The sequence below is a fragment of the Lemur catta genome, chromosome 19 (assembly GCF_020740605.2).
Source record: "Lemur catta isolate mLemCat1 chromosome 19, mLemCat1.pri, whole genome shotgun sequence".
Lineage (NCBI taxonomy): Eukaryota > Metazoa > Chordata > Mammalia > Primates > Lemuridae > Lemur > Lemur catta.
The window spans coordinates 31,865,314-31,877,189 of NC_059146.1; the positions used below are offsets into that span (position 1 = coordinate 31,865,314).

Here is an 11,876-nt window from a genome sequence, read left to right on the forward strand (position 1 = left end):
TGGACCCTGGGCAGGGCTTAGGGCTGTCCGGGTCACCATATCATCACCCAGCACAGGGCATGCCCAGAGTGGGTGCTCAACGAATATCTTTTGACTGAATGGATGGCCGTCCTCAGCCTCCTTCGGGAACCTCAGACCAAACGGAGTGGGGGTCTCTGCCCAGAGGAGGCTTCCCCAGCTCCAGCCCCATGCACGATGCCCCACACCCACAGACAGAGACAAGGGCAAGGGTCCAGGCCCAAGCTTAGAAAAATAGGACTTTCTTGTTGTGCCCTGGTGTCCCCGACACCCTTCCCATCAGAGTTTTAAAAACCGTGAGCAATTTGGTGAGTCTGAGCCCAGGTCCCTCGGGGTGTCCGGGTCCTTCTGCTCCTGAGGCTGGAGGAGCCTTAGAGGGGGGCACCTGGCTAGGGTCCCACAGGTTCGTGGCTGGGCCCCCAGGACTCGCAGTCCAGCTGGACCACGGTGTGGGCCCGGGGTGCAGCGGGCTCAGGGGCCGGCGGAGCCAGCGTGGGGCCCAGGGCGCCGTTGGTCTGGGAGCAAACACTGCTGACGGGCGCGGGTGTCTTGGCCTTGCCGGGGGGCTGGCCGCCATGCACCTTGTAGCGCATAAGCAGCACGAAGATGAAGATGAGCACCGAGGCCACGATGACACCACCCAGCGCGATGATCATGGTGCCTCCCAGGAAGGGTGCATGCGGGGCTCCGCACGGCCGCAGCGCCGGCTCCGTGGAGAAGTGGGCGCAGCCCACGGGTCGCGTGGCTGTCAGCCCCGTGGCACCATCCTCGTACACAGCCAGCACGCACAGGTCATAGGTACGGCCTGATGCCAGGTCGGTCAACAGGAAAGAGTGGCTGTCCGCCGGGATCATCCTGGAGGGGCAGGCAGGCAGGGGTCAGTCTCTGGCTGCCAGCACCTGTCCCGTGCTATCCGACACCCCTGCAGCCCCAGCTGACATCCCTGCAGTCTGTTAGCCAGTTTCACTCCAGCCCCTCCTCGCTCCCCCACAGCCTGTCCCCAACCCCCCAGCGTGATTCTCTCTAGTCCGCTGCCCACTTTCTCCGTAGCCCCCACTTGAGCTCTCCCAGTCCCATTTCATTCCACACCCAGCTGCCTGGCTCCCCTCTTGCGCGGCCCCCCAGTTTCCCTCCAGCTGCCCTGCCCAACCTTGCCCTAACCCTCTGCCTGATTTCTCCCTGGTCCCACCACCCAAGTTCCCTGTGGCCCTGCCACCAGTCCCCTCTCCAGTCTACTGCCCAGTGTTGCTCTAACCCTGCCTGATTTCCCTCTAACCTGAACCCTTTGCCTTACGGCCCCCACCCAATTTCCCTTGATCTTCCCTCCCCATCTCCCTCCGTTCCCTCACCCAACTTCCCTCTGGTCCCCGACTTCCCTCCAGCCTCCCCCAAATTTCCCTTCTCCAGCTGCCTGCTTTTCCTCTAGAGAACAACTAGAATCCTCTCTCATCTAACCACCCCGATTTCCCTGGCCCCACGCTGCCTGATTTCCTTCTAACCTGTCGGTAAGTTCCCCCAGACCCCCCTGCATTATTATTAATATTCTATCTACAGCCTGCTTTCCAGTGGGGCTGTCATCCGAGTCCCCTTTCATTAGATGAATGTGCCTCCGTCACCACTGCTTCTTTCCCTCCCTGTTGCCTTATTTCTTTCCAGCTTGGTCAGCTGGTTCCCTTTTATCTCTGTTGCCTGGTTTCTATTTATCTTTTCCTTTCCCATGTCCTTTTATCCTTCCCACCCAATTCCACTCTATTTCCTTTTGTGGCGGGGCACCCTGTTGGAGATTTACCTTGTGGTATAGTCTGTTTTATTCCTGAACTGCTTTAATGGGAGAGGTACGGGGAGCTCCGTGATCACCTGTGGGAGGGTGACTCTCTTGGAGAGTGTCCGTCCCATCCCCCACCAGGCAAGGTGGCCATGATTTGTGTGATTTTCAGGGGTCGGCCCTCCATGGAATCTACTGAGTAATAATGTTCTGAGAAAAGGAGTGGAATGAGCTCACTGGGTTTCCAGGATTGAAAAGAAAGTGAAGTGGCCATCTCTGGAGGTGTGGACCCCAGGGGAGGGAAAGGGGATCCAGGTACGAGGTTCCCAAGGTACAGACTCCAGTCCTTGAGACTCCCAGGCCTTGGGACTGTGCCCAGCATGGCAGTGAGGACAAGGAGTCATCCACAGGCATCCACGCAAGCTTGGACTTTGGTGACTTTGGTTATCACGACTGCTGACCACATGTGGTCACAGCAGATGTACCAAGTGCTCTGTGGCCCATCTCTTGGAGTCTGTAAACTCCAGGTTTTGTGTTGGCAACAATGGAAGAGAGAAAGGAAGCCCCAAGTGTTGGCAAACCTGATATTCCTGTTCACCTGGCAAGTGGAGCTGGAATAAGGTTCAATTTGATTTAGAAAATCAAAAATTTAGATGTCATCATATTAGAACTCTAAACATGTGCAGCAGTTCACACTGCACAAACCTGAAGGCCAGTCTCTCTATTCCACCTCCTCCCCACAATTTTCCTTTTAATCTCTGGGCTGATTTCCTTTGTGGCGGGGCAGCCTCACTCCATTTTTCCTGGGATCCCTGTGCCTTCCTGCTCGATCTCCTCTTCTCCCTGCAGCCTGGCTTGGATCTAGTCCCGTCATCTGGAAAACCTGGTTTTTCTCTTTTTACTGCTTCAATTTGTTTTTACCTCCCTCCCCACATTAACTTCTCTTCTGGCCTGATTACTTTGTACTCTTGCTGCCTGATTTCCTTTTTATGTTTGTTACTATTGATGCTTGCAGCCTGATTTCTTTTATCATTACCATTATCATCATCATCATTAGAGACAGGATCTCGCTCTGTTGCCCAGGCTGGATGCAGTGGTGTGATCATAGTTCACTGCAATCTCAAACTCCTGGGCTCAAACGATCCTCCTGCCTCAGCCTCTCGAGTAGCTGGGACTACAGGTGTGCTCCACCACACCCAGGTAACTAAGAAATTTTTTGGTAGAGATAGGGTCTCGCTATGTTGCCCAGGCTGGTCTGGAAATCCTGGTCTCCAGAAATCCTCCTGCCTCAGCCGCCCAAAGTGCTGGTATTACAGGCGTGAACCACCGTGCTTGGGAATTTATCATTATTGTTTGATATTTTTCAACCCTGTGGCCTGATTTATTTTAACATTTGCTGTCTTTTTTTTTTTTTTTTGAGACAGGGTTTTGCTTTGTTACCTAGACTAGAGTACCCACTGCAACCTCAAATTCCTGGGCTCAAGGGATCCTCCTGCCTCAGCCTCCTGAGTAGCTAGGACTATATGTGCCACCATGCCTGGCTAATTTTTCTTACTTTTTTGTACAGACGGGATCTCACTGTGTTGTCCAGGCTGGTTTCGAATACCTGGGCTCACGCGATCCTCCTGCCTTGGCCTCCGACAGTGCTAGAATTATAGGCATGAGCCACTGTGCCTGGCTACTGTCTGATTTATTTTCACCACTACTGTCAGATGTCTTTTACCCTTACCGTCTAATTCTTGTTATCCTTGCTGCCTGGTTTTTTACCTTTGCTGTACGATTCATTTATAACCTTATAGCATTTCTTAGCTGTGCTTCAGTCTGGTGTATTAGTAGGTGTACCCCGAGCCAGCCCCCCTCACTCCCCCACCCAAGCTACTCCACAGCCTGGACCCTGCACCTGTAGACGAGGATGTCATCAGCTGAGCTGTTGTACTGGATCTGGTACATGCGGATGCCTGGGATAGGCCGCTGATCTGGCCACTGGACGAGAGCAGCGGTGGCCCCATGCTCAGTCACCTGGACGCCACGGTCGGTAGGGGGCCCGGTGTCAGCCGCTTTGGCAGAGGCAGATGCGGCCGAGGGCGGGGTGAGGGCATCAGGATCCCCGTCCCGCGGGGGGTCACAGCTGGTGCTATTGGCTAGCTGGGGAGGCGGTGGGGGGCCCACGGTCAGCTCCACGGCAGCTGTGGCCTCACCAGCTGCATTGGCTGCAATGCAGGTGAAAATGCCGCCATCGCCGGGCTCAGTGACCAGCAGCTCCAGGGTCCCATTAGGGAAGGCGCGAGCGCGGCTCGAGTTGCCCAGCAGCCGGCCTTGGGGTGACACCCAGCGCACACGAGGCTCTGGGTCCCCCACCGCCCGGCAGCGCAGGGCAGCCGGCCGACCTGCCGGCACGGCCAGGGGCGGCGAGCGGTGAGTCACCACTGGTGGCTCGCACACAAACTCCTCCTCGCCCACAGCCCAGAAGTAGCGGCCGCCCAGAGCAGGCGGCGAGGCGCAGGCCTCGAGGTCGTCCTCCCGTGCCAGGCGCCGCAGCCACACCAGCTCGCAGTTGCAGTGCAGAGGGTTCCCGCCAAAGGCCAGCACCAGGGCGGAGGCGGGTGAGCCCCGCGGCCTGGCGAGCAGGGGCAGGCGGGAGAAGAGCGGGTCGGGCGGGATGGTGGTCAGGCGGTTGGAGGTCATGTCCAGCCGCGCCAGCTTGTGCAGGCGGGAAAAGGCGCCAGCGGGCACGGACGCCAGCAAGTTGTGGTCAAGGCCCAACGTGTTGACGTTTCCCAGGCGGCCCAAAGCCTCCCAGGGCAGCTGCTCGAGGTTGTTGTAGGAGAGGTCGAGGTCCTCGAGCGTCTCGGCACAGTCGTCCAGGGCACCGGCTGCCAGGGCTGCCAGCTGGTTGTTGCTCAGGATGAGGTGACGCAAGTTGACCAGGCCACGCAGCTGACCCTCGCCCAGCGAGGTCAGCCGATTGCCATCTAGGTGCAGGGCGCGCAGGGCACGTAGGTCAGCAAAGGCGCCGGCGGCCACGTGGCGGATGGTGTTGCGCGACAAGCTCAGATGCAGCAGGCCCGTCATGTTGGCCAGGTCTCGGCGGCGCACGGCTGCGATGAAGTTGTCTGCCAGCCTCAGCTCGGCTGCCCGGCGGTCCAGCGAGGGTGGCACAAACAGGAGGCCTGCCCCTGGGCACAACACGCTTAGGGGCAGTGACTGCGTCTGGCAGCGGCAGCGGCGGGGACACGGGCTGGGTGTGGCTGGCTGGGGTGGAGACGAGGCAGGGGCCAGCGGCAGCAGGCAAAGGAGCAACGGGAGGACGGCCATCGCGGGCGGGGCGGCCTGCGGGGAAGAGGGGAGGCATTAGGGAGGCTGAGGCCAGAAGAGGGGCCCCACGGGGCGTCCCGGTGGTCTGAGACCAGGAGAGAGGGTCACCGTGGGCTGAAAGCAAATGAGCCGGTTGGAGGTGGTCAGAGAGAGGAGTGGTCAGACATGGTCAGAAGCCAGAGGAGATGGTCCAAGACTCAGAGATGTGTCACGGCGGGGCAGAGGGCAGAACAAACAGAGGTGGTCAGCGGGAAGGGAGGTGGTTAGAAAGGGTCCAAGATGTCAGAGAAGAGGAGAGTTGGCCAGGGTGGGCAGCAGGTAAGCCAGAGGTCATTAGACATGTCAGAAAGACAGGGTCAGAGAAGAGGTGGGCAGGGGACAGGGGTGATGAGAAGTGGTCAGACACGAGCAGAGAGGAGAGGTGGTCAGAGGTGGTCACGAAGAGGAGAGGTGGACAAAGAGAGGGAGGGGCTCGGGGGTGCTCAGGTCCAGGAGAGACGGTTGAAGGTGGTCAGAGTGAGAAGTGGTCAGCAATGGTCCAAAGGCAGCAAGGAGGTGAGCGAGAGGAGGAAGGACAGGCGTGCAGAGTCAGACGGAGACCAGGACGGCTGATCAGGAGTATGGGTGTGGGGAGAGGTCATCAGAGAGAGGGAAGGCAGCCAGAGAGGACAGAAATGATCAGAGAGCAACTACGAGAGAGAGAGAGAGAGAGAGAGAGAGAGAGAGAGAGAGAGAGAGAGAGAGAGAGAGAGAGGGAGAAGACGTGGCCAGAAAAGGCCAGAGACAGTCTGATGCTGTAGCCTGGGAGTTAGGGTCAGGGGTGGGAGGAGGCAAGAGAGAGGGTGAAGGATGGTCGGAGACAGGGCAAGGTGGACACAGGCGGCAGAGAGCAGAGATGCACAGAGGCGGCTGGAGAGAAGAGTGGTAGACAGATGTCAAAGATGGTTGGAGACGGTCACAGACCAAGGCTTAGAGTCAGGGTGGACAAAGGGCAAGAGAGCCGGTGCAAGATGATTAGAGACAGCGCTGTGGACAGAGACGTGATGGTCACTGAGAGAAGCAGCAGACAGAGGTGCTGGAGAGAGGAGCTGTGGACGGGGGTTTCAGAGATGATCAGAGAGAGGAGAGGGGAGCAGAGATGGTCACTGAGGGAGAGGGAGAGGGAGGAGACCAGGGGGAGCCGCGTGGACGAGAGAGGCAGCAGAGATGGTCAGACAGGACAGACAGTGAGAAGCTGGAAGGGTGGGGGTCAGAGACCTGGGGATGCCATCACCTGGGGATGGGGAGGTCAGAGAGGGGCAGGGCTGGCCAATGTTCAGACAGTGTTTGCACAGACCCACGGGGAATGTCTTTTTCCTGGGGAAACCCCAAGAGTGCCAAAGGGACCTGGCTGTCACCTACCTCCACCCCCAGCCACAGAGCTCCTCCAAACTCCCTCCCGACCATGAGGTCTCTCAGTTGACTTACCTGAGCTGGAAACCACCCCCGGGAGCAGGGTCCTCAGGCTCCAAGGGGGTCAGAGGTCAGAGCTCTGGAGGAGGCGTCTGGTCATGCCTTCCCTGTCCCCAAGACTTCTGTACAGGGACTGTCTGCCGTGTCTGTGCTCACATCTGTGGTAATGGAGTGTCCAGACCTTAATACTTGAGGTCTCAGACCCCAAAATATTGGGCCTCTAGGGTCCAGTTTTAGAGACCCTGGCCCCAGTTTGGGTAGTTCAGGGACAGGGTATCCCACGGTCTTGGGATTCCAAACAGCTGTGGGCTGCTAAACAGCCAAATGGGGGAGTTTAGGGTGTGAGTTCCAAGCCCGGTCCTGGGATCCGACACTGGTGGTTCTGCATTCAGATACTGGGGTGCTGAGTCAAGATTTGGAGGTCTCTAGCCCCAGATTTCAGCATTCAGGTCTGCAGCAAGGACTTCAGGCCCAAACAGGTTCAGGCCCCTTGGAATCCCCTGGTTCAGATCTTGGAAACTGAGGCCTGAATTCCAGAGTTCAGGTCCCAAATGGTGGGTTGCAGGGTATTGATTTGGGAATCCAGTCCCAGATTTCAAGGTCCCAGGCACAGAATTCAGAGTTCAGCTCCAGATTTGGGGTCTTAGATGCCAAAATTTGGGGTTCCACTCTAAATCCTGGTGTCTATGTTCCAAATTATGGGGTTTGGTCTCAAAATCTTGGGGTCCCAGCAACCGATGTTGGCATTCCAGCCCCAGATATTGGGGTTCGAGCTCCAGGTCTTGGGGTTCCACGGCTGGATCTCGGGGTGCTGGCCCCAGATGAGAGTCCCAGGCTCGGGGTTTCCGGATCTCTTGATTCAATCTTGGAGTGCAGGCCCCCCGAGGTCCAGGCGAGGGCCCTGGGTCTGGGGCGGCGGCGTCCCGGCTGGTTTCCTGGGCTGCGGCGGGGGCTGGCCGGGAAGGAGGGGGTCGGCTGCGGTGGGTAGAGGGGCGGCCGGGCAGCCCCCGGGCCGGGTGGGGCGAGGCCTGGGCGCAGACGGACAGACAGGCAGAGACACGCGGAATGGGGGCACCGCAGCGCAGGCGGGGGCGCAAGGGGGAGGGGCCGCGCTCAGAGACCCCTCCCCCGCCGGGGCCGGGGCGGGGGCCGGGCGGGGGCCGGGCAGGCGGGCCGGGTCCGGGCGCTCCCGCGGCCTCCTCGCCGGGAACCCGGGACCGCGCGCGCGCCCGCGCTTAAAGGCGCAGGCCCCGCGCGCCCCCGCGCTTAAAGGCGTAGGCAGCCCCTGTCTCTCAAAGGCGCGCCCTGGCCCCACCTCTCATGGAGTCGCCCTGGCGATGCTGGGAATGAGAATCTCTGGATACAGAGAGATTGAGACAGAGACACACAGAGACGAAGGCAGAGACACAGAGAAAGAGACAGAGACAAAAAGATGGGCGGACTTAGACTGAGGGACAGAGAGGAGTAGAATGAGAGAGGCGGAGACAGAGATAGAAACCCACACACATATTCAAGGAGAGACGGAAAGACGCAGAGACAGTGAGAGACTCAGAGAGAGATAGAGAGACAAGAGACAAGGACAAGTCAGGGAAAGAACCAGAGAGAGCCAGCAGTAGAGACACGCGTGCACACCCACACACAGAGGCCGTGACATGCAGCCCCTGAGCTGTGGGGGTGGCTCTGTGTGCCTGTGTGTCGGGTGCTCATTCATATCCTTGAATGTAGCCCTCTAGCCCAGAGCCACCGGCCCCCCAAACCAGTCTCCTTCTGCCCCTCCATCTCAGCACCACCTCCCTGGGATGTCCTTTCCACAGGTGAAGTGTCCCTACCTGGGCCCTGCCCAGCAACAGGCCAGAGGGGCTCCTTCCCAAGGCTCCTTTCGCTGGCTGCAAGGGCGACTGCAAGCCCTGTGCCCTCCTGGATTAGGTATAGATCTTAAGGCACACTGACCAAATATCCCAGGGAGGAGGGAGAAGATAGGAAAAGAACAGAGGCAGGGGGTTGGCCAGGTTGACCCAGAGAAGTGTGTCCACTCTCTTTCCCTCCTCCTCACTCACAGAAGACCCACGGAAGACCCTGAATAGAATTATATCAACGCATGACTCACCAGGAATGGTGTCTGCCTGTCTTGATGCTTGTGAGAGAACAGAGGAGGGAAGGTTAGGGGGAGGGGGTCCCACACTTTCCTGGCAGATGGTGTCACAGGAAGAGGGGTATGGGTGACAGTCTACAAGCCTGGCCTGGGAACTTGGTTATAGCAAAGTGGGGAGAACTGCTCTTTCAGGAGCCCTGCTCCATGGCCTGGGTGGTCTGAGGGGGACATGGCCCTACTCCTGGGAACCTGGAAACCACTCCCAGGAGCCCCTATCTGAGTGGAGGAGTAAAGTGACCTTCCAGGGCAGGGGTGTGGATACACATCCACTCTGACATCTCCAGCTCTGCTGAAGCTTTCAGAGTAGACTTTTGGCTCCTTCCACTTATGTGTATTGAAAAATTGCAGCTAAAATTAACTCAGCCCTACGGCCTGCCTTTCCAGATCATTAGCAAAGTTCATCAGTGCTCCCGGCCCAGCGTGGCAGATAGTGGTCACTCAGACACTCAGTAAAAGGATGCAGAACCTTCAGCAATGCTCCAGAGGCGATGGAGGTAGGGGAGACAGAGGGAAAGACGCGGTGGTGATCCTAAGAGCAGGACTGGGATTAGAATTCAGTGGAACTGGTGGATTTGGGGGGTGAAGCCAAGACAGAGGGGCAGGAGAGAGGGAAGAGTGAGGCGGGGGAGAGCAAGGTGATAGAGGACGCATTGATGAGGACCAGGGTACATCACTGGGCCACTGGGCTCAGTTCTGCTGGAGAACTTTAGGGAACCCTGTAGAACACATCAGAATTGTCTCCCTGCTCCCACAGCAAAGTTCAGAGAGGCTGGGGCATTCATCTGCCAATTCTTAACCTGTTGGGGTGATGGTTGTCCCTGGGGGGAAGGAGTAGTACTGAGAGCTATGTGACAGCTGAGAAAGGAAAGTGACAGGGACGCCTTGCAGGAGCGGGACGGGTGGTCCTCACAGAGTAGCCTGTCAGGATCACCAGGGGGCAAGTTCCCAGGTGATGCCAATGCTGCTGGCTCAGGGATCACACTTTTGAGAACCACTGGGCTAAACCAGGAACATCCGCAATGTCTGTGGAACTGTCCACCACAGCTGTGCTAAAACCTGCTGAGTTGAGGGGATGTAGTACCCCAAATGTGTGCCAAAGATACCAACATATTTAGAGACATGAAGAGGGGTTTAGAAACAGAGAGACAGAGGCAAAGATGCTATCATTAGTTCAATATTTACTGCGGGTTTCTGGGCATGCTGTGTGCTAGATGACAGTACAGTAAAAGCGGTGACCGGTGACCGAGAGAGCCCAGGTCCTGCTTTTAATGAACTCACATTTCAAAAGGGAGAAAGTCACATCTTCAACATCCCAGTGTGGTCAGGGCTGGGAGGGGAGAAACTCAGGCTAGAAAGATCGGACGGTCATGAAGGAAGCCCAGGGTTGTGACAGGGGAAGCGCAGGGTGAAATACTGAGGGCTGCCGTGACAAAGCACAGGCCAGGGTGGTCAAGGCTCTGATGGGGGGAAGCAGAGGGGTTCGGGGCCCCATAGGCAGAGCGCCATCCCTGCCCCCACCCTGAGCCTGGGGGGCTTCTTGGGACAGGGGAGTGCTATGCTAAGACTTGAAGGAGCAGTACAGGGAGGAAGGTGGGCTGTTTGTGTGCACTTGCCTGTGACTTCGTGCCATAGCTGTGCAGCTGGGGGTCCCGAGGTGCCTGGCTGGCACCGTGTGTGTGTCTACATATGCCGCAGCCCTCATTAGCTCCTGGAAGGGGGTCCTGCTGCGATGGTTGTTTGGGGGACTCTGCTTAATTGCTGCATTTGCTTAATTGCAGCATCTGGAGAAAGGGACAAAGGAACAGAAACAGCCACAGCAGAGAGAATGAGGTTAAGCTGCCCAAGCACTAAGGAGGCCTCGAGGGGAAGGGAACTGCTTGTGTCCACACACAATCCGATGCTCACAGACTATACCTAAACAGACACACGCGGGGACACACCTATACTCACACATGCACATCATGTGCTCTGAGGCTCCCTAGAATATACACATGCAGGCACACGGAACACACATACACCTGGACTCATGTTCAAATACAGGCACACACTTAGAGACACACCTCCAAAACACACACATAGCCTCCAACCAGGCATATGAGAGGTCATGTGTGTAGCAACAACACTGCACACAGAGTATCTCTTGCACACATGTGCAAGCCACACACCTACATATACACACAAGAAACAGATCAAACACCCACAAGGGATGGGTACACACACACACACGCACATCATGCACATACATGCACACTTAAATTAATGAAGTCAGCCAGTCTGCCAAGAAAGGGTCACTTTATAAAGGGACGTGGGCACTATTTAAGTCAGGGGGGGTGTCAGAGCAAAAGGGATGGAGGTGGTATCTTCCTGTTCCTCAACTAGCACCTGCCAACCCAAGTCCAGCCCGTGGGGCTCACTGGAATTAGTTCGGCTTTGTAATCAGCACACGAATTGGTATTGAGGACTAGGGACTCACTTTAAAGATCAGGCCTGAAGGTGCATCTCCACATGGTAGGGCCAAAAGAGAGGGGCAGGAGATGAGCACATCCCTTCCCAACACCCCACAATAACCACCCTAAATCAGGCTAATGGGTCCCAGGAAAGCATCAATTTCTGCAGGGCAACCACAAAGACCCTATGGATGAGGTTCTGTTTGACAATCCTGGAAGACTTAAGCACAGATTTCTGGTCTGCTTTAATGACTCCTGGCTGTCAGCATGGACAAAAACTTTCACAAGAACATGGAGAAAAGTTTACATTTGTGCCAAGAACGAAGGGAAACATATTGGTAACTTCTAACTAGCAGAGACTTTGGGCCACTATATAGACCTGCTACGTGAAAGCCTGAACACCAGAATTGGGGATTAGAGGCTCATTTTCCAGAATGACTGGTGCTCAAGCTATGCTGACATCAGGGACCCAGAGAGGAAGGATGAGTGTATTAGTTACTGTAACACCAGCTGCTGTAACAAACAACCTCCTGGATGCCAGTGACTTCGTACAATATTTTATTTCTTGTTCATAGGTATCCTGGTTGGTTGACAGCTGTCCTCCATCTGGCGATTCACACACCAGACTTGTTAATCTTGTGACTCCATTATTTCCTGGGGCTTAGAATTATCTGCACCCATTTAGCAAATGAGAGGAGACAGAATGGAGAAGGTTCACCAGCTTCTT

At 56.6% G+C, this 11,876-nt stretch overlaps 1 protein-coding gene across 1 annotated transcript; it reads right to left on the reverse strand.

The window, feature by feature from the left end:
• Window positions 1-244: 244 nt before the first annotated feature.
• On the reverse strand, window positions 245-7,684 carry LRFN3 (leucine rich repeat and fibronectin type III domain containing 3). The gene is made up of 3 exons (XM_045532267.1): window positions 6,566-7,684; window positions 3,684-5,113; window positions 245-873 (listed from the first exon to the last, which is right to left on the reverse strand). Exons 2-3 carry the CDS (start codon window positions 5,096-5,098, stop codon window positions 408-410), a joined length of 1,881 nt encoding a protein of 626 aa, XP_045388223.1. The 5' UTR covers window positions 5,099-5,113; window positions 6,566-7,684; the 3' UTR covers window positions 245-407.
• Between the last annotated feature and the right edge of the window lie 4,192 nt (window positions 7,685-11,876).